Source organism: Notechis scutatus, chromosome 2 (assembly GCF_049901735.1).
Source record: "Notechis scutatus isolate UNSWTSFEM ecotype Mainland chromosome 2, rNotScu1.2, whole genome shotgun sequence".
Lineage (NCBI taxonomy): Eukaryota > Metazoa > Chordata > Lepidosauria > Squamata > Elapidae > Notechis > Notechis scutatus.
Genome location: NC_142010.1, coordinates 13,733,597 through 13,759,191, shown reverse-complemented (window position 1 = coordinate 13,759,191; position 25,595 = coordinate 13,733,597). Strand labels below are relative to the sequence as shown.

General features: G+C 44.6%; 3 protein-coding genes across 13 annotated transcripts in view; 1 reads left to right on the top strand and 2 right to left on the bottom strand.

The window, feature by feature from the left end:
• The window catches only part of LOC113427367 (uncharacterized), a 147,353-nt gene extending 131,672 nt beyond the window's left edge, over positions 1–15,681 (bottom strand). For 2 of the 5 annotated variants that reach the window (XM_087953423.1, XM_087953424.1), the window contains exons 1-2: positions 14,819–15,022; positions 14,297–14,443 (exon numbers count right to left, since the gene is read on the bottom strand). Coding sequence is in view for 2 of the 5 variants with exons in the window: in XM_087953425.1 (XP_087809551.1) it covers positions 1,489–3,308; positions 5,357–5,486; positions 12,779–12,846; positions 13,467–13,581; positions 13,837–14,253 (2,550 nt within the window). In the remaining 3 variants the exon portion in view is untranslated. Of the gene's footprint in view, positions 1–1,149; positions 3,309–5,356; positions 5,487–12,778; positions 12,847–13,466; positions 13,582–13,836; positions 14,444–14,771 lie in introns of those variants that run through there. The other 3 variants (XM_087953425.1, XM_087953422.1, XM_087953426.1) reach the window with 3 other exon arrangements.
• Positions 1–25,595, bottom strand: part of LOC113428287 (H-2 class II histocompatibility antigen, E-S beta chain-like) — a 165,864-nt gene that overhangs the window by 14,899 nt on the left and 125,370 nt on the right. The window lies entirely within an intron of this gene.
• Positions 1–25,595, top strand: part of LOC113428317 (uncharacterized) — a 136,680-nt gene that overhangs the window by 107,780 nt on the left and 3,305 nt on the right. For 2 of the 7 annotated variants that reach the window (XM_087953443.1, XM_087953440.1), the window contains exons 2-4: positions 21,614–22,682; positions 22,799–22,866; positions 24,540–24,669. In XM_087953443.1, coding sequence (XP_087809569.1) covers positions 22,810–22,866; positions 24,540–24,669 — 187 coding nt within the window. In that variant the 5' untranslated portion in view covers positions 21,614–22,682; positions 22,799–22,809. Of the gene's footprint in view, positions 1–17,833; positions 17,991–21,168; positions 21,261–21,613; positions 22,683–22,798; positions 22,867–24,539; positions 24,670–25,595 lie in introns of those variants that run through there. The other 5 variants (XM_087953438.1, XM_087953439.1, XM_087953442.1 and 2 more) reach the window with 4 other exon arrangements.

Below are 25,595 nucleotides of genomic sequence, written 5' to 3'. Positions count from 1 at the left end.
AATCAGGCAAAGCAGGCAGGCAGATTGAGTTGCTCACAGAATCACAGATTCATTCAGAGACCGATTTAACTGCCATCGGCTAGCTCAGTGTCACATTAAATTTGCTTGCAAGCAAACTCACAGAATTAACTCACAACACACTGTGCACGTAAATATTGATTTTTTTTATAAGAAAGAGCAACTTTTATCCAAAATCAGGCAAAGCAGGCAGATTGAGTTGCTCAGAGAATCATTCAGTGATCTATCGATCTGCCATCGGCTAGCCCAGTCTCTCAAATTTGCTTGTCGTGAGTCTGCACTGAATTTGCTTGCAAGCAAACCTTCAGTCAGTCCTAAGGGAGGTTCGGCTGTACTTAAAAGCAGAGCCGAAGATCTAAAGACTAGCAGAAAGCAAGAAATCCAACCATTCCTAACTAATCTAGATCTCCAGCCACAGCACAACAGATGATGGTCAGAAAAAGGAAAAATAGAAATTTAGCAGGCAAGTTTGCAAGGTAAGGAGTGAGTAGGTGGGGAGGGTTCCCATGGGCCATGTGGATGGCGCAGCCTTGTGTTTCTGCACAGCCTGGATTAATTGCTTTGGGGGGGTTATCTGGGGCTGATATTTCTCTGCGCCCCATCAAAACTTGTGAAAGAGGGACTTAAATTCCTCCCAAAATCTCCTTCTCGTTAAATGGCCCCATTGGCCCTTTGTGAGAAACGAGTCTTCCTTGCTCAGAACGTCTGGACGAAATGGCTCCTTCTGGTCTCCCCCCCTCCAACCCCCACTTTCCTTCTGTGGGTCAGGAGGATCCCCGCTTTTCCTTGTAAACTGGCCCCTGGTGAAAATCCCGGAGTAAATTTTGGGCCGTTTCTCCTGTGCTTCCTGCTCCTTTCCTCAGACTCTGACAAGTGTTGGACTAAACTAGATGACCTCCAGGATCCCTCCCAACTCTGTTAATCTGCTATCTTGCCACCATCTCAAGCCGTCTAAGAATCTATATACTTTTCCCAGATTGCTGGGGACAATAAGCTGACTTTGTAAACTGCTCAGTGGTAAAGCATTGTGGAGTGGTATATAAATCTAAGTGGAATTGTTATTGCTATATAGTTTCTCCCGAGCGTGGATCCTTTTATGAGAAATAAGATGACCATTCTGAGCAAAACTCTTTCCACATTCCATGCATTTTATTTTATTTGAGTATATGTTTTATTCATAGCCATTTTGAATACAGTACATTGTCAGGGCATATCATTTATGAAAAAGCAAAAGAAAAAACAAATATATACCAACATATATACTAGTAACAAAAATGATAGTGTAACGAAATAATTTTAACTCATGTCTTGTATTAGCTTATTTATACTTCTGCTAATTATATCAACATGTTTCTAATTGTCAACCCTCTTTGTATTTAATTCCTACAGAACAATAATATTCCTTCACCTAATTTCCAATGGGAAATAACATTTCATCTATGAGCAAAGGCCTTTCCAAATTCCATACATTTATATGGCTTCTTTCGTGTGGATCATCTTATGGGAAATAAGTTTATATCTATGAGCAAAGGACTTTCCACATTCCATGCATTTACATGCCTTCTCTCCTGTGTGCAGCTTTTTGTGTCTTCTAAGTCCATTGCTATAAGAAAACGTCTTTCCACACTCCATGCATTTATAGGGTTTCTCTCCTGAGTGGATCTTTTTGTGGCTTCTAAGGCCACTGCCACGAGTAAATGTCTTTCCACACTCCATGCATTTATATGGTTTTTCTCCTGTGTGGAATCTTTTGTGGTTTCTAAGGCCACTGCTATGAGTAAACGTCTTTCCACACTCCATGCATTTATATGGTTTCTCTCCTGTGTGGATTCTTTTGTGTATTCTTAGGTCACTGTTATTAGCAAAGGTCTTTCCACACTCCATGCATTTATACGGCTTCTCTCCTGTGTGGATCTTTTTGTGGCATCTAAGTCCCCTGCGATCAGTAAACGTCTTTCCACACTCCATGCATTTATATGGTTTCTCTCCTGTGTGTATTCTTTTGTGTATTCTTAGGTCACTGTTATTAGCAAAGGTCTTTCCACACGCCATGCATTTATGCGGCTTCTCTTCAGTGTGGAGCATTTTGTGGCTTCTAAGGCCACTGCTCTGAGTAAACGTCTTTCCACACTCCATGCATTGATATGATTTCTCTCCTGAGTGGATCTTTTTGTGTTTTCTAAGTCCACTGCGATCAGTAAACATTTTTCCACACTCTATGCATTTATATGGCTTCTCTCCCGAGTGGATATTTTTGTGGCTTCTAAATCCACTGCCATCAGTAAACGTCTTTCCACACTCCATGCATTTATATGGCTTCTCTCCTGTGTGGATCATCTTATGGGAAGTAAGATTACCTTTTTGAGCAAATATTTTTCCACACTCCATGCATTTATATGGCTTCTCCCCTGCGTGGATGAACTTATGGGAAGTAAGATGATCTTTACGAGCAAAGGTTTTTCCACACTCCATGCATTTATATGGCTTCTCCCCTGTGTGGGTGAACTTATGGGAAATAACATGATGTTTTTGAGCAAAGGTCTTTCCACACTCCATGCATTGATACGGCTTCTCCCCTGTGTGGATCATCTTATGAGAAATAAGATTATTTCTTTGAGTAAAGCTCTTTCCACAGTCCATGCATTTAAATGGTTTCTCTCCTGAATGGATCTTTTTGTGGACAGCAAGTCTACTGCTCAGAGCAAAGGTCTTTCCACACTCTATGCATTTAAATGGTTTCTCTCCTGTGTGAAGCATTTTGTGGCTTCTAAGGCTATTGCTCCAAGCAAAGGTCTTTCCACACTCTATGCATTTATATGGTTTCTCCCCTGTGTGGATCCTTTTATGGATAGTAAGTTGCCTGCTTCTCCTAAAACATTTTCCACATTCCAAACATTTACAAGGCTTCTCTTTTGGGTCAATCATTTTTTGAGATGTAGGGAAGTTATTCCCAAGAGAAAGAATTAATGTCCCATTGTAATTTTGTCCGTTTTGTCTTCTTATAGCACCTTCTCTTTTGTTTTGGGTTAAATAGTGTTCATTTACTTGTACTTTGCCTTTGAATAAGTTCACACTTTTTCCAGGATATTTTTTCCTTATTTTCTCTTGTTGGGGAAGAAAGTCTTGCATCGGAGCATCAGTGGAAGATGAGCTTTCCAGATTCCAATTCTTTGACTGGTTTTTCTCATGGCTTTCGAATTCCATTCGAATTCCAAACTTCTCCGTTCCACCTTTAGCATTGATCACTTGGAACAGTTCACAGGAATCTTGATTTTCCTGCCCATTATTACCTTCAAAGCAAAAGGGAAATGAAAATGAGGTTAAAAAAAAAGATCAAAGTGTAGAAGATCAAGTGAATTTCCTTCTGAATTTCTCCAAAATTCCATTAGGTTGTATGTTTGCATGCCTACACTGGTGTGATATAGACATGATGATTTCTATATTCATGTCATGAAACAAATATCTAGAAAACATCTCTTTCTTTACAATAATCTATATGAAAATCTCACTCAGAATCAGTTTTGAGTTAAGGAATAGAATAGCTTGATTCCCCTTCTTTGTGGCAGCCCCTGAGATAATGGAAAACTGCTATCATGTCTCCCCAGTCCTTGTTTTCATTAAACTACACATACCTAATTCCAGCAACCGTTCTTTATAGGTTTTAGTCTCTAGTCCCCTAATCATCTTTGTTGCTCTTCTCTGCACTCTTTCTCGCGTCTCAACATCTTTTTTACAATCGTGGTCACCAAAACTGGATGCAGTATTCCAAGTGTGGCCTTACTAAGGCATTATCAAGAGGTATTAATGCTTCACGTGATCTTGATTCTATCCCTCTGTTTATGCAGCGTAGAAATATGTTGACTTTTTTGGCAGCTGCTATGCACGGCAGGCTCATAATTAAATGGTTGTCCATTAGGACTCCCAAGATCCCTCTTACAGTTACTACTATTGAGCAAGGTACCACATATACTGTACCTGTGCATATTTTTTTTGCCTAAATGTAGAACATTATTTTTTCACCATTGAATTTCATAATAATCAGGGGAAACATCCGGGGAGGAATTAGGAGAAAACTTAAGATTTATTTTAGGCCTGTGTTCTTTTAAGAACTGAGGACTGCACCAGATCCAGGGCAAAACTCTTTGAAAACAAAAAGGCCTTTCCTTTCCTTTGCCCTGGATCTGCTGCAGGCCTTGTTTAGAAGTGAGCATAGGCCTAAAGCACTGTAGTGCGAGATCATGTGAGATCAATAGTGCTAGATTTCCCACTGCTGATCACGTGTATCTCTCACTACTCTTTTTTCTGCAAATGCACTGAAGTAGGCAAGGGAACCGATGGCTCGCCACATCGTCGCAAAGTACCATATTTTTCAGACTATAAGACGCCCCTAGCTTTAGAGAAGCAAAACAAGAAAATAAAAGTTTTTGGCCTCTGCAAGTCTCATTTTTTCCCTCCCCGGCATCCAGAAGCACTCTCCGTGCCAAAAACAGGCCCATATTTGGCTTCCCAAACCCTCTGTGCATCCCGTTCTCAGCCTCCCTGACGCCGGGGAGGGCAAAAATGGAACCCGCGTAGGCCTCTGGAGACCAAAAGCGGGCCCTGCAGAGTGCTTCTGGATGTAAAGGAGAGCAATAATGGGATGCGCTGAGGGTTTGGGAGGACAAAAACAGGTCCGCTTTTTGCTCTTTAAGACACACAGACATTTCCACTCACTGTTTTGGAGGGGAAAAGTGTACTTTATAGTCTGAAAAATACGGTAAGTCCCTGCGAGTTGGGGTGGGGGAATAGGTAGGGTGAATATTGTAGTGCCTCTACTGTCATTCATAAGTGTGAATGATGACCATTCATAAATTTTGGGACTGGGTCTCAATACTTGGAGGAGGACTGGTTGTAATTTGGAACGTTTGCTAAGTGAACTGTCCTAACTCGGGGCTTACCTGTACCCTAGGATGCTGTGAGTCACACTGCATGAGGCCTTTTTTCTTGAATTGCATTGGGAGAATGCTCTTCCATGGGCTGAGCGTGAAAGTTCTGTTCTCACACAATTTAGGGAGTTTCCAGAGGACAAATGACAACACACTCCTCTCACACGACCTCCAGAGGACCCATAAAAGTACACCTCGTTCTTTTTAGCCTCCATAGATAAGTTCAAATAGAAATGGAAAAATACAGATAAGAAATGGCACAGAAAGTATCTAAACAAAGAGACAATGACTCTTTCCTTCCTTGGAGCACCACAAGGCCAGATCCTTTCCTTCTCCCTCCCAGGAGACAATATCTGATCATTGGTATTTTAATAAAAAACTATAATCTTGATTGGGGACTAGAAAACTCTTACCCAGAGAGACCACGTTCCTATGATTTTCAAGCATGACTTCCCAATGCAGCGCTTTCTGGTCAGGATCCAGCTGAGACCATTCCTCCTCAGAGAAATACACAGCCACCTCCTCGAAGGACACCAGACCCTCCTGGACACGGAAAAAAGAGCAGAACAGGAGTATTCACAAGATCTGTTCATCTTCATCATTCATTTAGACAAGAGGAAAACTCATCAAATTTGCAGACAAAATCAAATTGACAGGAATACCAACACTCCAGAAGATAAGCTCAACATATAGAAAGATCGACAGATTGGGCCCCATCTAACAAAACAAAATCAACAGTAAGAAATGTAAGGTTCTACATTTAGGAAAAAAAAACAAATGCAATGGCATAGAATAGGTGATACCTGGCTAATAGTCCTAGTAGACAACCATTTAAACCCGAGTCAGCAGTATGCTACAGTTGCCCCCCAAAAAATCCCAGCAGAATCATAGGCTGCATTAAGAGGGATGGAATCAAGATGACATGAAGTGTTAGTACCACTTTATAAGGCCTTGGTAAGACCACACTTGGAATATTGCACCCAGTTTTGGTTGCCAGATGCAAAAAAAGATCTTGAGACTCTAGAAAGAGTACAGAGAAGAGCAACAAAAAGTATCAGTGGACTGGAGGCTAAAAGATATAAAGATTGGTTGCTGCAATTGGGGATGCCTAGTTTCATGAAAACAAGGACTAGGGGAGACAGGATAGTGTCGGGCTTCACTGATCGTGCCCGACACATTGCCAGCCACCTAATTGGGAGTAGGAGATAAGTCTCTGAATCTGCGCCTCCTATTCGACTAGCTGTTCCCCTCCCTGAAACAGGGGACTGTTGGCTGTTCCAGTTACAGAGCGTAACGAGATGGATCCATTGCAATTTCCTGCCGAACTATCTTTAACTGTAGGGCGTAAGAATTGTATTACGTTCCAGCGATGAGGGGGGGAACTCATCTTATTGTGGTTTCCTTTTCTTTGGCTTATGAGTTAGCACTTGGGGGTTAGGTGTGTTCTAGGCGTCGGATATAGATGCGATTAGGATTGCGGGGCGGCGGGGTTAATTGGTTAGGCGGATGCTAGTTTGGGAATGGGAAGGGGATGGGGCATAAAAGGCGCTGGGAGGCATTCACTCTCAGCGTTGGCTTTGCTCGGGATTGCCGTTGTTTGCCTACTGGAAGGAAACAATCTACAATAAACCACTTTTCACCAAACCTGTGAGTAAATGTGTTTGTTGACTGAGTTTCCGGATTTCCGAAATAGGTCTAACAGATAGCAGAGTTCCAAGAAGCAATGGATGGAAATTATTCAAAGAGAGAACCAACCTACAAGTAAAGAGAAATTTCCAGACTATGGTGGATTGACATTTGAAATGAGACACAGGGAACTGTCTCTGAGAAAAATGCCAACCCTGAGAGAACTCAGGTAGCAGTATTTATTGAGAAAAACACAAGCAAAATATACAGTATGCATATTCAGAAAACAATGACCTCAACAGGAGATTACTTCACCAGCATGAGAACACACAATCTTGGAAAGTCCCAGATGTTACCTTGCTAGGATGAGATCATACAGCCACGGAAAGTCTCATGGGAAAGTTTGGAAAGTCCCATGAGAAAGCACAACTGTGTACCTTGAACTTTCACCCATTTTCCTGTTCCTTCTAAACTGGCAGAATCAAAACAGAATGAGGCACTCTGAGCAAAGATACTCCTACCCCCACCAAGAATGCCCACATCTTCCTAGACTTACTGCTAGTTATACAAAGGCCTTACAGAAAATGATAAACGATTAATAAAATATATTACCACATTCCCTCCTTTTTTATTTATTCAAAGATAGGGGGTGTTTTAGTGGCATAGTACACAGTTCCCTCATGACCTGATCCCACACGCCGGAAGACTGAGGTACACATTTGTAATAGATTAGGAATACATTGAATAAAACAACATAATAAGATACATATAGCAATAATAATAACAACCCCTTGCAATAAGGAGCGAAACCATGATCCATCAGGAAGCCAGGACCACAGACTGTCCCAGAATGATGCATTAAACCCATCAGCTCCAGATTGATGCTGAGCAATACGATCTTCCATGTCCTGAACAGTTTTTGTAATGTTTGGCTCATAATTATGTATAAAAACACAACAATGTGAATGAATTAAAGCACAAACTCCTCCTTGGGCAGCTAACATAATATCTAAAGCATATCGATTTTGCAAAGTAACTGTCGAATTTCAGACATTTCTACATTAATCATCTTAATATTCTTTATAGTATCATTAAACATAACAACAGTAAAATTATTTAAAATATGAATATCCCTATAGTTCATAGCAATTCCCAAAGGCGGGATAAGACCTCGAGAAATTTGTGTCCATAGATTACCTCCCATGGTTAGACCTGATTCCAGCTCACGCTTGTGGATTCTGCCTTCCGGCAACTGATCCAGTTTATAAATTACAGGTATTACATACCCCAATGTGCATATCCCAGACCAATTCCCAGGAACCTCTCGATACCCATACTCCCCACATAGGAACCACACATCATTCCCCATAGCCCAAGGCTCCCCCGGCTACCTCAGAACCATTCTTCATCTTCTCAAGATATTGACACATATAGCACTGAGGAGAATTGAACTGAGGGAGACAGGTATAATTCTGCACACTGCTATTATAACAGATGGTTGGCATTTGAAAAGTGACATTACACCTGGACCAATTCCCTAGGAAAGTTCCTCCAGAGTCATTTCGGATGAAGCATACATACGCCCTTCCCTTTAAAGACACCTTGACCTTAGCCGTCACATTCCGATTATAATGTGTGCATTTTTTCTTTTTGAACATCTGGAATTGCTCTGTTGTAGCACAAGACAACTGTTTTCTCCAGGTTGCATTCTTTATTAAATCTTTTTCCTCAAAAGGCACTCCATGCAATGTTAGTCCTTCTCCCACTCTCCCAGGAAGGTGCATACACAACCAACAATTGGTGATGTTCAAGTTTTTTGGCAGTTGTGCGCAAATCTTTAATGTAATTATTATCTGTCCACAAATCATCGCCCAAATCTCCGGCACGCTGAACATGCTGTCGCTGCTCTCTCCGCACCCGAGCAGCCCAGGACAGATTAGGCAGAATCAGCAGGATCAGGAACCACAGATGCGCCATCCTGCTCCTCCGAAACTTCCTTCACAGGTGCCTGCGAATGATCAGGTCGAACACACCGACCAGGAACCCAACGATTTGACCAAGATGTTCAACTGCTGCATAACCACGTCCCCACGTTATCAGCTCAGCAGGAACCCATGCTGGATCTGGAAGGAACCGCACCAACACCCGAGGTCTCACCGCATCTGTAGAAGGAGAAGAAAAATGCCTGCTGGCCGCGCCGCAGGGGGTTACCAGACAAATTTAAAAAATTTAAAGTATATAAAGCTAGATTTAATTGATCTTGAATCGCCGGAAGCCCCAGGAGCTTCCCTCCTTTTTTATTTAATTTAGTCAACATGGTCTTGAGCGTGGAATTATGACGTTCTACAATAGCTTGCCCAGTAGAATTGTATGGAATCCCAAATTTATGTTCCACGGACCATTGTTTGCAAAACTGATCAAAACCGGTGCTCCGATAAGCCGCACCATTATCAGTTTTTAAAGTTTTAGGTGTACCAGCAACTGAAAAAGTCTTAATGCAATGATTGATGACATGTTTAACCATCTCACCTCTTTGAGGGGTAGCCATTAAAAATCCTGAGTAAGTATCCACAGTCACATGTATATACTTCCAGGGCGCAAATGATGGATATTGAGTAACATCCATTTGCCAAATCATTGAAGGTTTCAACCTCTGGGGTTAACTCCCATAGGGATATTCGTGCCCTGCTTTGAACAAGTTGGACATTGTTGAATTATGGCAGCAGCTTCTGCAGTAGTAAGTTTGAATTGCTGTGCCAATGCTTTAGCGTTTTGATGAAAATAACTATGACTGTCCCATGGCTGGACAGTGAGAACTGAGTTACAGCACTGTCAGCTTTGGCATTACCTTGTGATAAAATTCCTGGCAAATTACTATGACTACGAATGTGAGCAACAAAACACACATTCACACGCTGCTCCAAACATCCTTGTAACAACAAAAGCAATCTTAAAATATCAGGTGATATTCCAGGAGACAAATAAGAACCTGCTACAAAGGGTAACAAATTATACACATACAATGAATCCACTATTAAATTAAAATCCTGATTGTGAAAATTTTGAAAAGCCAAAACTACAGCAGCAAGTTCTGCCTGCTGGGCAGACTTCTGCTCTGAAGTCACTTTTGTATGCCAAATTCCAGATTTATCTTTCCAAACACAAGCACCAAAACTTTCCCTCCATCAGTAAAAACTGTAGGAGCATTTGATATGCCCAATGGTATCCTTTCTTACATTTTGGGCACACTGATTTAGGACCAACACCCTGTCCCATTGATCTCTTATTCTGCTGACTTTGACCTCCTCCAGGAGCCCGACATTGCGCTTTAAAATGTCCAGGCTTCCCACAATTGAAACAATTCCCCTTTTGAGCATGTCCTGTTTGTAAAGCCAGAGCTAAAGTCTCCATGTTAAAAGACTGACTCCCTACCTTTCTACATGCATTAATCAAATCCGCGATTTCTCGCTCTCCACTTGCTATAAGTGGATTTAAAATCTTTTTGCAATCTGTGTTAGCTTGTTCTACTGCTAACTTAAAAAGCAACTCTTTCTGGGCGAATTGATTATCAATTTGTCTTTCTATAGCCAATTTCAGTCTGCTAATGAAATTTTCATAGGGTTCATTGTTCCCTTGTTTGATGTTAGTAAAGGTCTTTCACCACCTTCGCCGTCAGGGAGAGCCCCTACGGCTTGAAAAATTATTTGTGGGAGAAGAACGAACCCTTCCTCAGGCATACCATCTCTCTGTTGTTCCACTGTTGTAAAATTACCAGCTCCGTAAAGCTGATCTGGGGTAATATTTGCTGTTCCCCTCTGGACTGCCAGCTGTCTCCATTTCTGATCTAACACCAAATATTGAGCTGGAGTTAAAATCATATTCAACAGAGCTTTCCAGTCAGCCGGAATCATTTTATTTCCATAACCAACTGCTTCTAACAATGCCTGAGTATATGGCGTTCTAACACCATATTCTTTTGCTGCTTGCTTAACTTCCCTCAAAATTCTGAGCTGTAAAGGCTTCCACTCCCGCTGTGGATTTAATGCAGCATCCATGACAATTTCCACTGGATTAAGTTGAACTTCTACTCCAAACTCCACCAAATCATCTCCTGATAATTCCCCTCTATTCTTTGCTTCTTGAATAGCTGCAGTAACAGCATCCACCTGAACCCTTAAAGGTAAACTCTTATCCTCTGACAAAGTATTTCTAGCGCCGGACAGTTCCCCAGATTTATCTGGAGGTGCCGTCGGGCGGCAACAAACGTACCGCATGGTAAAGCGGCAAACCTTCTTCGGGGGTGCTAGGAGCGGTTGTTCATAAGTAGCTAACGCATCCATAATCACCCTCCAGGTTAACAAAATTGAAGAAGGGGCACGAGGTTCTCGTGCAAAAATTTCCCTATCTTTTTCCAGGACTCTACTTTAATACTACCTCCCTCCGGATATGACTTAATATTTTTCCAAACATACTGTAGTAAGTCCTCAATTTCTTTCTTTCCTACAGCACAACCCCTACTGCCAATTCCAAACCCAAAACTATTCCCAATGATCCCTCTCAATTCCCTGATGTGCTCTTTCTGAGCCTCGAGAGATCTCCCCCATACTCACGAAAGAATCTATCTTCGTCCAGCGAAGAAGATGAGGGCCCAGTCGACGTCCATGACGATGAGTATAGGATGCGGAAACGTATAGCCTTCCAAGCTATCACGTCGGGGTCACCATTTATGGTGGATTGACATTTGAAATGAGACACAGGGAACTGTCTCTGAGAAAATGCCAACCCTGAGAGAACTCAGGTAGCAGTATTTATTGAGAAAAAACACAAGCAAAATATACAGTATGCATATTCAGAAAACAATGACCTCAACAGGAGATTACTTCACCAGCATGAGAACACACAATCTTGGAAAGTCCCAGATGTTACCTTGCTAGGATGAGATCATACAGCCACGGAAAGTCTCATGGGAAAGTTTGGAAAGTCCCATGAGAAAGCACAACTGTGTACCTTGAACTTTCACCCATTTTCCTGTTCCTTCTAAACTGGCAGAATCAAAACAGAATGAGGCACTCTGAGCAAAGATACTCCTACCCCCACCAAGAATGCCCACATCTTCCTAGACTTACTGCTAGTTATACAAAGGCCTTACAGAAAATGATAAAATGATTAATAAAATATATTACCACACCAGACATTGAGAACAATTAATCTGTGGAATGACTTGCCTCCAAAAATTGTTGGTGCTCCAACACTGGAGGTGTTTATGAAGAAACTGGACAGCCATTTATCTGAAATGTTATAGGGTTTCCTGTCTTAGCAGGGGGTTGGAGTAGAAGACCTCCAAGATCCCTAATGTTATTCTGTTACATTTTTCCAAATTCCCAAATCAGAGATATGCACTAAGTTAAATGGCTGTGGGTCACACAAGGTGAGAAAATGGGCAAATCTGAAAATTGATTTCAGTGAAGAAATATCTGGGGAAGTTTTATCAAGTTCATTGATTCTGCAAAACCTTCAGTGCCTTTCAGCAAAGTAATCCCACCTGGATCAACGGATCTATTGCTCTTTCTATCATTGATTGATCTAGTAGTCTGAGCCATTGGCTGAAAGGAAGAAAGCAAAGAAGAGAAAATTCCCTGGGAAAGTCATTTCTCAGTCATTGCAAAGTGGGAATATTTGATCTCCTAATTGAGGTGCAAATCAGAGGATTGGACATTATTTTGTAGCCCAAGGTACCATGCTCAACACAGCTACTCCCTTTGGATTTTAATAGTCTGCTTTAGTTTTTAATATGATTTGCTTATTTTTGAACTTCAGGTTATAAATAAGGCTTTTTAAAATTGGCAATGTGGCAATATATTTATTTATTGTTCATTAACCTTGCACAATTCTGAGTTAAAGAATTAAAAAAAAAAAGTTTCTAGCAGTTCCTGCCACTGTGATACGTTTATTCCTATTTCTTGAAGGACTTTTTAAAAATTGCTTCTTGTAAACTCAAAGTTGGAGGAGAACCTAGCAGAACAAAATAACCAGAGGAAGCTATGCTGGCCGACAGTAACTTGAACCTGCTATTCTGCTTTCCATGTTGTGGAAGAACCCAAAAATAATCCAGGCCAAACAAGGGAGGCAAATAGAAGGAGAGCCCTCTGCACACCCGCTTCACTTCCTGAAGGAAGCATACAAATCTAATAAACTTTTCCCTTTCTTACTTGATTTGGAGGTTCAACTGTTGTTTGATCTCCGTCATAAAAACCAGAAAGCTTCATTCTTTGTTTCTCTGTAAGGAATAAATAATTTCAAAATGCATAATTAACAAAATAGGAGGAGGTATTTGTTAGGAATGTAAGTCACCTAACAGGTATTTGGGTTGACAATATATAAACCAGGATAAACATTTTAAAACTGTATCTTTAAGAAAATGCAAAACGGTAGTTGGGTGTGATTTCTCAAATGGCCATAAGATGGAGCCAGAAACCTGGATTGTTTGGGTCTTATCTCAGAAGAGTGTGAGTGAGTCTCTCTTTTTCCTTCTGTTGGAGAGTATTGCGGTTCCTTTATTGACTGATATTCCTGGATTTGATGTAAGTTTGATACTAAACTGTTTTTGACACTGGACTTTGTTATTGGATTATCTCTGGATTGAAAAACTGACTGATCTTACCTGTGAATGACTCTGGACTGCGTATTTTGAACTTTGCCTAAAACCTTTATTAAAAGTAAAAAACCTACATTAACTGTACAGTGTATCTGTGTACTGTGTGTGAATTATACAAAACACTTTTCTCCAATACGTCTCCCTGTATGCGCTCATTCTCCTAATGGGGAATTACCTCAACAGTATTCTATAGGAGAGGAGGGAAGGTAAGACAGATGGGGAATCAGAGGATCTTCCATTACCTCCTGAGGTGTCCTGACTTGGATCTTCCCAAGGGATCTTCCTGAAAAATAGCTCCTGAGGGGGATTTAATGGGTTCTTCTTTCCCTCAGGATCTCTGATCTCCACAGAGTAGCACTTCAAATAGGAGGAAGGAAAAAAGAAGAATTAATGTACTTCACATGACACAAAGTGGATTCTTCTATTCGGAACACAACCTCAAAGCCCCCAATATCCATCCGTGTAGCTGAGTGAGAAAACAACGGAATAATGTCCTACAAGAACTGGAGAATTGCCTCATATTATGAACGTGGGAGAAGTTTGGGAAGGAGGGGTGAAACATTCAAACACTCTCTCTATTTATTCCCTTCCGAGCTCCCTAAAGTCTCCCACCTGCTGCTGGAGCTGCTCCTTCTGCTCCTCCGCCTGGCTCAGGACGAAGCCTTCCGCCAGGACCACCGCCTGGGAACTGCTCCCTGCTCCACACTCCCGCACCCAGCACTCCATCTCTGGGGGCAGGAGAGCCAGGAGCCGCTCCAGAACCACCAGGTCCAGCATCTGGGCTTTGCTGTGCTTTCCTGGGCTCAGCCATCGCCTGCACAAGTCATGGAGTCGGCTGCAAAGTCCTCGGGGACCCTCAGCCTCCCGGTATTGGAAGGAGGTCCAGTGTGGAACTTCTGAAGGGAGGACGGTTCCCTCCTGCAGGACCTTCTGCCCGGTTCTGGTCCAGCTCTCCCCATAGCTCTCAGGCTGAAGAGCTGCAGGGCCTTTTCTGCTCCCCTTCTTGGCCAAAAGGGGGGGTGTCTCCATCCTTCCTCTTTCAAGCAGAGCAACTCCAAAGGGCTCCAAGGACTTTTGGGGGATCTCCAGGGGCCTCTTCCTTCACAGGACCATTTCTGGGGCCGCAGGAAGGATCCCTGCCGGTTCTTCCGCTCCCTTCCTTCACCCGCCGAGGAAAGCCTGGCTTGCAAAGGCTTCTGAGGGCTTTGAGGTTCCGGATCTGGGAGGGAGAGAAAAAGCGACACCCAGGATCAGAAAGGGGGATTCAGCCCCTGGACCCCCTTCCCCAACCTGCCCGCAGCCCCAAGCGGCTCCTCCCAGTACAGGGCACAGCCCTCCCCAGCAGGGCCGGGAAGGAGGCAGCTGGAGAGCCCCCATTTCTGTCCCCTCCAGAGACAGGATGGTGCCCTGGGGAGCCCGGTGCGAAACCTGCCACCTCCTCCTCGCCCGGCTTCTCTCCTCTCCTGCTGGACCTCTGCCAGGCTGCCCCTCCCCTGGGCAGAAGGCGGCTGGGGAGCATGGGACGCGGGAAGAGCCCCCTCCCTCACCCGTGACACCTCTGGATGTCCCCTCGCCAGACTCTCCGCATCCTCACCGCCTCCTTCGGATCCCCCCCGGGTTCAGGAGAGCGAGTGCGACGTCCTAGAGAGGCAAGGCTCAGTGATGTCACTTCCTTTCCCGCCTCCTCTGAGAAGACAGCCGTGCGGTTCGCCCTCCAGTGGCCCAATGGGGAAGCGCCTGGAGTTACCTTCCCTTGGCGGAGGCCGCCCCCTGGTGGACGTGAGGCAAAGGGCCAGAATGGCAGAAAGGGTGGGAAAGAGGAGCGCATGAGAGGGAGAGGGTGGGGATGATGGGATTGGGAGTAGGGGGAAAGGCCCTTCTCCGTGGCTCCCTGTCAAGGACTTCGGAGGCGGCTCTTTCTCCGTCTTCCTCTCCTTCCTGTCCGGGAACCGTCGGTGGGGACGGAGGGAAAAGCCTCTCGGGGGGATCCGGACTCGCCTCCCTCAGGAACCGCAGCCCTGAGGGCTGCGCAGAGATCGGACGAGGCCTCGGAAGGCGCCGGAGTCCCCTCAGAAACGGCTGGGTGGTGGGAAGACGCGGACCGGGAGCCTCGCTTGGACGCCCAGCTCATGTCCCTCCTTCCTCCCGCTCCCTCCGCGCAGCCGCCCTTCTCGGCCTCGGCCTCCCAGCGGAAGGGCAGGGACCCCCGGCCTCTCCTGAGGAGCCCCCGGAAAGGCTCCGCGGGGGAAGGAGGGAGGGAGGCCCGGAGGCTCCGGCGCGGAGGAGGGGAAGCGGGCGAGGAAGCCGAGGGAGGAGGAGGAGATTCCGGGCCTTTCGCCTCAGAGCGACTCGCGGGGCTGCGACTCCCAGGACGGAGCCGCCGCTTCTCTGCGCCCGCCGCCCGAGGCAGGAGGAGCCCTTGGGCCGCCCCGGAGAAACGGGGACTCCGACCGCCTCCCCGGAAGCCCCTCCAGGCCGGATCCCCTCGGATGTTTCGCCCCTCAGGCCCCTTTTCCCTCCCAGGGGGACCGACTGGGGCCCCTTCCTTGAAACCGTCGGGCGGGCGGGACTATATATATATATATAATATACACTTTAATATATTAGGAGATTTTAATAACGTTTTCAGTTTTAACCTCTAAGCCGCCCAGAGTCCCCTTGTAGGGGAGACATTTTCCATGGAGGTCATCTAGTCCAACCCCCTCCTCAGGCAATAATCCCTTCAGACTGTTTCAGACAAGATGGGCTCCATGAAAAATGTAACATACATAAAGACAAATATCTTATGCCTCCATCACTGTCTCTTCTTTTGGGAGGTGAGATGGGGAGGGGGAACAATGGGGACATCCAAACGGATCCTTCTGGGGTCTCCTAGCCCCTCCCATCCCTCAAGCCCCATTTTCTCTGGTTACCCCCAACTTTTCCCCTCCCCCTAATCTTCGGCCCTTCTAGGATTTGGGGCTCCCTCTTCTCCCCCCAAAAAACAGCCCCCCAAAGACCACCTCAAAGGGAGGGTCTCCTCCCCCTTCACGAGAGGGGTAGATCTGGGGGGGCAATTGAAGGGGGAAACTCAGAACTCCCCATTCATCAATTCCCCCTCCCGTGGCTCCCCCTCCCCCTCCCAGGTCCTGATTGGGCAATAGGAGATTATGGGGAGGGGGAGTCCTGTCACCTCCCTAAATTTAGAGCCCCCCCCCAAGAAGGGACCGAGGCTAAAATCCTGCCTGACCGTCACGGCCTGGGGGGGGGGGACTGTAGTTTGTGAAGCTGTAAAAATTCTATTTTTCTTCTACTTTTGGTGGCGTTTGTGGCTTTAGGTCTGAAAATGCCTGTTTCCCTCTTTCGCTTTCCGCCTCCTTCCTCTTTCCAGGCAACCGACTTTGGGGGCTCCGGGTCTAAGGCAGAAGGTCCCGCCCCTACTCAGTCACCGGTGTGGGGAGTGATGGGGGTCCGACTGCCTCTTATCTCATTCGGCCACCTTCCCATGACTCCCCCTCCCCTCCACGGTCACAAGGAAGGGAAGACAGCGGTCCGTCTTCCTCCTTCTGGGCGAAATGAGGTGAAGGAGGGAGCAGAGACCACGCGGGGATCGAGGCTTCTGAGGCTCCTGCCCCTCTTGCCCTCGACCCCTTTCCCCATTACAGGGGTCTCTCAGCCCTTTTCCCCCAGGAGCCTTGACGGCTCCTCCCAGCCCTTCCCCTCCCCGCCCAGCCCCCTCCTTACGGGGGGGGGGGTGTCTGCATTGTGGGGAGGGGGAGAATGTTTTCCTCTGGCGTCCAGAAAGAGCAGGACCAATGAGAATCCTCCCTTCTGCAGCGTCACCAGTCTCCGGGCAGAGTCTCCACCCGATGGAGGCGATCGTTCCTGAGCACAGAGAGTCGCAGAGAAAGGGGGAGGGGGATATTTCCCATGCAAGCCCTGGAGGGGAGTGTGGGCTTCCTTTTGCCCTTCCTGGCAAAGGGGCTGACGGAGGGCTGGTTTCATCCCCGGCGCTGTGGGGTTTTCTGACCCACCGCAATTGGAAGGTCGGTGTTTGGTTCAAGAAGGGCTGCTCTTGAGCTGAATGGCGGGAAAGGAAGAGGGAGGGGAGGGGACCTAATCCCTCCCTGCCTGCCTATCTCCAAAGCTCCAGAAGGCAAGGAAACTGACCAAGGAGATTCCCTTCCTGACCGGGAGAGTTTGGGGACCTGAACATCAAGTCCACCCCTCCATGCACACAGAAGAAAGTCTAGCTGAGAATTGTGAAGAGAGGAAAGAAAGGGGAGAGTCCCCTCAGAGCCTGCCCTGAAACCCCCTTGAGCTGCAGCCCCCCAAGACTAAAGGGATCCCCCCTCCTACTTTCAGCTTCCTTCTCTGCACCGAACCCTCCAGGTGAAATCACAAAGCACTCTGCCCGGAAACTGATGACGCTGAAGCACGGAGAATTCCCATTGGTGCTGCAGCTCGTTCTGGCCCCTCCCACCTCCAAAGTCAAATAAAAACGCTTCCTACCCCACCCACACACATTCCTCCTCTGACATACGCAAGTACGTGTTCATTAAATGTGAAAATTGTGTCGTGGGAAGAGCTGCCACACTGGATGATAAGGGGGAGAGGGGCAGCCCCGCAGCCGGTGAGGAGAAGTTGGGGGTCACCCACAGACACACCCTCAAATCCAAAGGGAAGCCCCGGAAACCCCTCAGCTAAATCAGGGAAAGGCGCCGCTTCGCTTCGGAGAAGAAAAAGGCGATTAGCTTCCTTGAAAGGCGCGTCAGGAACATCCTGAGGTAAATCTCCAGCAGCCCAGAGAAGAAAAAGGCGGGGAAAAGGGGAAACGCCCCCTTTCCACCCGCAGCAACCAATCAGAGCGCAGATCCCCTCAGGCGGGAGCCCGCCCCTCACTCGGGCACAACGGGATGTTTGAGACCTTTCTGCGCTTTCCTTCTCCAGCCATTAAATGGGATATTTTCACATTTAAAGGGTTCAAAAGAAAAAGACCCAAAATGACTTTGCTTTTGTCCATTAGATTGAATTGTCAGGCTGGCATGGTTTTTTTTTTAATATTGCACTGGGCTAAAAAGAAGTCAACATCTTTCTTCCCTTTTCTCTTGTACCTCAGAATTTCTTTGCCCCTCTTTCTCCTTCCCTTAATTTCCTATTTCTATTTTTCTTTGTGTTTTGTATAATAAATAAGGTCTTTTTTTTAAAAAAAACAAGTTTTATTAATTTTTAAAACACACAAATTATCATTATTCATTACATGTTTAAACCTTTTTCCCTTGTAAATTTAACAAGTCAGATAAATTATGATTCTGTTTTTTAAACCATTTCCATATAATACACCAAAACCTCTTATTCAATTTCTCTTTACTTCTCTTTACTCTTATTCAATATCATTATTATTATTTCATCTGTTTTTTCTGACTTAGTTACCATTATTCTCATTCTATATTTCTACAAGTTTTTACCAATTCTCCCCCAAAAGACATATACACACAACACACAAAACATAAAAAAATATCTTTTGGAAAGTAACTTGGACCCAGGTGTCTCTCTCTTCATGGACTTCAATTATATTCATGCTCATCTTACATATCATTACTTATTTTATTTACCATTCTAAGCCTTCTATATTAACTTCTCCACATATTTCACACTTCTTAATTCTACCTTAATTAATCATCTTAGTTTAAATCATTATATTTGTATCTTTTGTCCATTTTTATCATCCCTTTGTCTCATCCCTTATGAAAAAAAGAAAATCAGTTTCTCCTGAAATCATTAATCAGAGTATGATGCCTTTCTATCTCCCCCTAAGTTAATCAAATTAATCTTTAAAATAATATCTAATACCCAATCAGATTTTGCTTGGTACATTCTATCTAACTAATACATCCAACACAATTAAGTGCATAATTAGAGAATAAATCCAAATATTAAAAAGAAATACTATAATAAAAATTTTATAATAACATCAATACCATAATTTTATTAAACTCTTTAATTAAAACAATATTCTAAACCTCTCCTATTATTAAGTTTTAAAACCAATCATTTTTAAACATTTTAACATTTTAATCTCTTATCAACTCTTAAACCATTGCAATACTACCATCTCATCTTATGTACCTTGCAAAATCTTTTTTTTTTTTTTTTTTTTAAATTATACTTTATCCATTATCCATAAAAATTCCTTTTTTCCATTTAATTTCAAAACGTTGTAGCTTTTCTCCACCTTTTCCTTTCTTTCTTTTCCCAACAAACCTTTCTACCCCCTTCTTCTAGCCTCTGCCTTACCGGCTTCCCTTCTCTGTCGTATTTCTTTTTCCCCTTTGTTTACAATCATCATATTGGTTTTGCACTTTATTTTTCCCTTTCTTAAATGTTTTTTTAGATCTTAAGTCCTTAAATCCTTTAGTTTTCTTCTTTTCTCTTCTTTCTTTTCTTTCTCTCTTCCTTTTTCTGGATCAAATTCTGAGATTCATTAAAGATGGCTCCTTCCTTTCTTTCTTGTTCCTCTGCTGTCTTCATCTGTTGTAATTTTTGTTGATAATTAGTAGCGCCATTTCTAAGAAAAGGAAAGCTTCTTCCACACCATTTCTTAGTTCCTCAACAGAAAGAGCCATTATAAATCTTTTCTTTTCTTTTCTCCTTCTTTCTTCTTACAACAACCAGAATATTCAAAGAAAATAAAAAAGATAAAACAGTCCCAAAGTTATCAATCAGTCAAACCAAGGCAGAGTTCTCACTTTCTCCTTCTGGGGTGATATCAATCAAAGAGAAAGAAAGTCCAAATCTGTTTAAAGTCTTGTTACAATATATTCTAGTCTTCAAATCCTTAAGGCATCTGCTCCAACAAATCTTAGCATACAAATATTTTCTTTTTAATCCTCTCTCTTCCCACTCATCGCTTAAAACCAATTTCCACCTAAAAAAATAGGTTTCTTAATATCCAGTTATTTATTCCGTAGGAAAAGAGGAAAGCTATCCTTTCAGCACCTTCCAGCAGCCGCTTTTCCTCTTCTGGCAGGTATTATTCAGAAAGTCATACTTTTCAGGAATTTTATTAAATATGTCTTAGAGTCCTAGGAGCCAAGAAAAACTTTCTCCTCTCAATCACTTTCTCCACTTCCTCCTGCGCATTCTTACCCGGCTGCCAGCTTCTTTGTGGCGGCCATTACGGTCACCGCTGCACGTCCTGGGAAAAGGGGTTCTGCCGGCCAGGGAGGGGGTCTGCAGCACCCCAAACCCTTCTCCGGATCCCCCTACCTTCAGCTGCCCCTGCAGAATAAGCCTAGCTCAATACCCGGCTGGGTCGGAGCCCAAAAACAACTAGCGCGGCAGGGATCGCGCAGCTTCGCAAATCCCTGCCGCTCATGAAGCCGACAAATAAGGTCTTGAGGCTCTAGAAAGAGTGCAGAGAAGAGCAACAAAGATGGAAGCTAAAAGATATTTTAGAAAACGGCTGCTGGAACTGGGTGTGTGCGGTCTGAGGAAAAGAAGGATGAGGGGAGACATGGGTGCATCTTCCAATATCTCAGGGATTTCTACAAAGAAAATTTCTCTCCTCTAAATAAAGATAGAAGCGGACCTAATGAAAGAGGCGGAGGTAGAGTTGCACCTTATAGATAAGAAATAACCAAAACGCTCTAAAACGCTTCAGAAGAAAGACGAAAACCTCCTTCAAGACATTTGGGTTTACATAAAAGGGGGAAAAGAAGCAGAGACGCTGAAGCCTTTGTCTGACAGGGAGCAATGGAGAGCGGCCTTTTCTCCTACTCCCAAGCCCATCATCCCTTCCCCCTCCCACGCGCTCCTCTTTCTCGTCCTTTCTATCATCCTGGCACTTTGACCCAGATCCACTAGGGGGCTCCCTCCGCCGAGGGAAGGGAACTCCAGGCGCTTCCCCATTGGCCACTGGAGGGCAGAGGCGGCAGAGAAGGAAGTGACATCACGGAGCCTTACCTCTCTAGGACGCCACACTCGTTCTCCTTAACCCCTGGGGCGCAGCAGGAGACGGAGAGTGCAGGAGAGTCTGGAGGCGGGACATCCCCCGGGTGAATGGGGGAGGGGGCTGTTCGCGGGTCCCATGCTCCCCAGCCGTCCTCTCCATACGAGGGGAGGGGATGGCGGGCCTGGCAGAGGCCCAGCAGGAGGGAGAAAGGCCGGCCGAAGAGGAGGAAGAGGAGGCAGGATTCGCACCGGGCGATCCTGTCTTCGGAAGGGGAGAGAAACGGGGTGGGGTGGGGGTGCCGGCCTCTCCAGCTGTCTCCTTCCCGGCCCTGCTCGGGGGGCCCTGGGCCCTGTGCTGGGAGGGGCCGCTTGAGGCTGCGGGCAGATTGGGGGAAGGGGGTGCAGGGGCTGAATCCCCTTTTCTGATCCTGGGCGTCGGTTTTTCTCTCCCTCCCAGATTCGGAACCTCGGAGACCTCGGCAGCCTTTGCAAGCCAGGATTTCCTCTGCGGGGGAAGGAAGGGTCTCCTACTTGGGTGGGGTGGGTTAACTAGATGACCTACAAGGTCCCTTCCAATATTGATTATCTGTTATGTGAAGGAAGGAAGGGAGGGAGCGGAAGGACCGGAAGTTATCTATCCTGCGGTCCCAGAAATGGTCCCGTGAAGGAAGAGGCCCCTGGAAGATCCAAGCCCCCAGAGTCCCTGGAGCCATTTGGAGTTGCTCTGCTTGAAAGAGGAAGGATGGAGACAGCCCCTTTGGCCAAGGAGGGGAGCGGAAAAGGCCCTGCGGCTCTTCAGCGTGGGAGCTGTGGGGAGAGCTGGACCAGAACCAGGCAGAAGGTCCTGCAGGAGGGAACCGTCCTCCCTTCAGAAGTTCCACACTGGACCTCCTTCCAATACTGGGAGGCTGAGGGTCCCCGAGGACTTTGCAGCCGACTCCATGACTTGTGCAGGCGATGGCTGAGACCAGGAAAGCACAGCAAAGCCCAGATGCTGGACCTGGTGGTTCTGGAACATCTCCTGTTCCTTCTGCCCCCAGAGATGGAGGGCTGGGTGCGGGAGTGTGGAGCAGAGACCAGCTCCGAGGCGGTGGCCCTGGTGGAAGGCTTCCTCCTGAGCCAGGCAGAGGAGCAGAAGGAGCAGTTCCAGCAGCAGGTGGGAGACTTTAGGGAGCTCGGAAGGTAATAAATAGAGTGTTTGAATGCTTCACTCCTCCTTCCCAAACTTCTCCCACGTTCGTAATATGAGGCAATTCTCCAGTTCTTGTAGGACGTTGTTCCATTGTTTTCTCACTCAGCCACATGGATGGATATTGGGGGCCTTGAGGTTGTGTTCCGAATACAAGAATCCACTTTGTGTCATGTGACTGTACATTAATTCTGCTTCTTCCTTTCTTCCTCCTATTTGAAGCACTACACTGTGGAGATCAGAGATCCTGAGGGAAAGAAGAACCCATCAAATCCCCCTCAGGAGCTATTTTTCAGGAGGATCCCTTGGGAAGATCCAAGTCAGGACACCTCAGGAGGTAATGGAAGATCCTCCGATTCCCCATCTGTCTTCCCTTTGAGCTCTCTTTATTCCTTTAGAATACCTCCTCCTATTTTGTTAATTATGCATTTTGAAATTATTTCTTCCTTACAGAGAAACAAAGAATGAAGCTTTCTGGTTTTTATGACAGAGCTCAAACAGCAGTTGAACCTCCAAATCAAGTAAGAGAAGGAAAAGTTTATTGGATTTGTATTCTCTCTTCAGGAAGTGAAGCGGGTGTGCAGAGGGCTCTCTCCTTCCATTTCTCCCCCTTCTTTTGCCTGGATTATTTTTGTGTTCTTCCACAACATGGAGAGCAGAATAGCAGATTCAAGTTGCTGTCAGCCAGCATAGCTTCCTCTGGTTATCTTGTTCTTCTAGGTTCTCCTCCAACTTTGACTTTATAGGAAGCAATTTTTAAAAAGTCCTTCAAGAAATAGGAATAAATGTATCACAGTGGCAGGAATTGCTAGAGACCCTTTTTTGGGGTGATTCTTTGACTTGGAATTGTGCAAGGCTAATGAAAAATAAATACTCACATTGCCACATTACCATTTATAAAAGCCTCATTTATAACCTGTAGTTCAAAAATAAGCAAATCGTATTAAAAACTAAAGCAGACTATTAAAGTCCAAAGGGAGTGGCCATGTTGAGCATGTAATCATGGTACTTTGGCCTACAAAACAATTTCAAATCATCTGATTTGCGCCTCGATTAGGAGATCAAACATTCCCGCTTTGCAACGGCTGAGAAATGATTTTCCCAGTGAATTTTCTCTTCTTTCTTTTTTTCCTTTGAGCCAATGGCTCAGACTACTAGATCAATCAATGACAGACAGAGCGATAGATCGGTTGATCCAGAAGTGGGATTACTTTGCTCAAAGACACTGAAGGTTTTGCAGAATCAATGAACTTGATAAAACTTCCCCAGATATTTCTTCACTGAAATCAATTTTCAGATTGGCCCATTTTCTCACCTGGAATAGAATAGAATATGGAATAGAATAACAGTTGGTAAGGATCTTGGAGGTCTTCTATTCCAAACCCCTGCTAAGACAGGAAGCCTTATAACATTTCAGATAAATGGCTGTCCAATTTCTTCATCACACCTCCAGTGTTGGAGCACCCACAATTTCTGGAGGGAAGTCATTCGATGGATTAATTGTTCTTGTTGAGGTAATTCCCCGTTAGGAGAATGAGCGCATATAGGGAGACGTATTTGAGAATAGTGTTTGAATAATACACAAACACAGCACACAGATACACTCTACAGTAACTGTAGGTTTTTACTTCCAGAAACGTTAAGCAAAATCCAAACAAGCAATCCAAAGTCATTCACAAGTAAATCAGTCAGTTTTCGATCCAGGGATAATCCAATAACAAAGTCCAGTGTCAAAAACAGTTCAGTATCAGACTTACATCAAATGCAGAAATAGCAGTCAATTAGGAAAAACGCAGGAACAGCAGAAGGAAAAACAGAGACTCACTCACTTCACTGATACTCTTCTGAGACTAAGGCTAAGACAACTGGCTCCATCTTATGGCCTTTTGAGAAACCACACCTACGTACACTTTTGCATTTTCTTAAAAGATACAGTTTTAAAATGTTTATCCTGGTTTATATATTTCTAACCCAAATAGCTGTTAGGTGACTCATATTCCTAACAGTTCTCACTGTCAGGAAATTTCTCTTCAGTTGTAGGTTGGTTCTCTCCTTGAATAGTTTCCATCCATTGCTTCTTGGAACTCTCATATCATGTCTCCCCTAGTCCTTCTTTTCATGAAACTAGACAATGAATGATGAAGATGAACAGATCTTGCGAAGCCTCCCGTTCTGTTCTTTTTTCTGTGTCCAGGAGGGTCTTGTGTCCTTCGAGGAGGTGGCTGTGTATTTCTCTGAGGAGGAATGGTCTCAGCTGGATCCTGACCAGAAAGCGCTGCATTGGGAAGTCATGCTTGAAAACCATAGGAACGTGGTCTCTCTGGGTAAGAGTTTCTAGTCCCCAGTCAAGAAGACAGATTATAATTAGTTTTTTTCAGAAAAAAAAGGAAGGAGAAGGAAAGGATCTGCTCCAAGGAAAGAAAGAGTCAATGTCTCTTTGATTAGATGCGTTCTGTGCCATTTCTTATCTGTATTTTTCCATTTCTATTTGAACTTATCTGTGTAGGCTGAAAAGAACGAGATGTGCTTTAATGTGTCCTCTGGAGGTCAGGGAGGCTGAGAATGGGATGCGCAGAGGGTTTGGGAGGCCAAATATGGGCCCGTTTTTGGCATGGAGAGTGCTTTTGGATGTTGGGACAAAAATGGGATGAGCAGAGGCCAAAAACTATTTTTTTTCTTGTTTTGGTTCTCTAAAGCTAGGTTTGTCTTATAGTCTGAAAAATATGGTACCTTGGAACGATCTGGTGAGCCATAGGTTCCCTTGCCTACTTCAGTGCATTTGCAGGAAAAAAAGGCCTAAAGTAATGAGAGATATGCAAGATAAGTAGTGGAAAATCTAGCCAAAATGTAAAAAAGGTATGCAGACTCTTGGAAAAGTGAAGAAAAGAGCAACAAAGATGATTAGGAGACTGGAGACTAAAACATACAAGGAACGGTTGCTGGAATTGGGTATGTCTAATTTAATGAAAAGAAGGACTAGGGGAGACATGATAGCAGTGTTCCAATATCTTAGGGGCTGCCACAAAGAAGAGGGAATCAAGCTAATCTATTCCTTAACTCAAAACTGATTCTGAGTGAGATTTGCATATATAAATAGATAATTGTAAAGAAAGAGATGTTTTCTAGATATTTTCAAAGCTTTCATGACTCATGAATATAGAAACCATGCAAACATACAACCTAATGGAATTTCTGAGAAATTCAAAAGGAATTTCACTTGACTTTCTACACTTTGATCTTTTTCACTAAC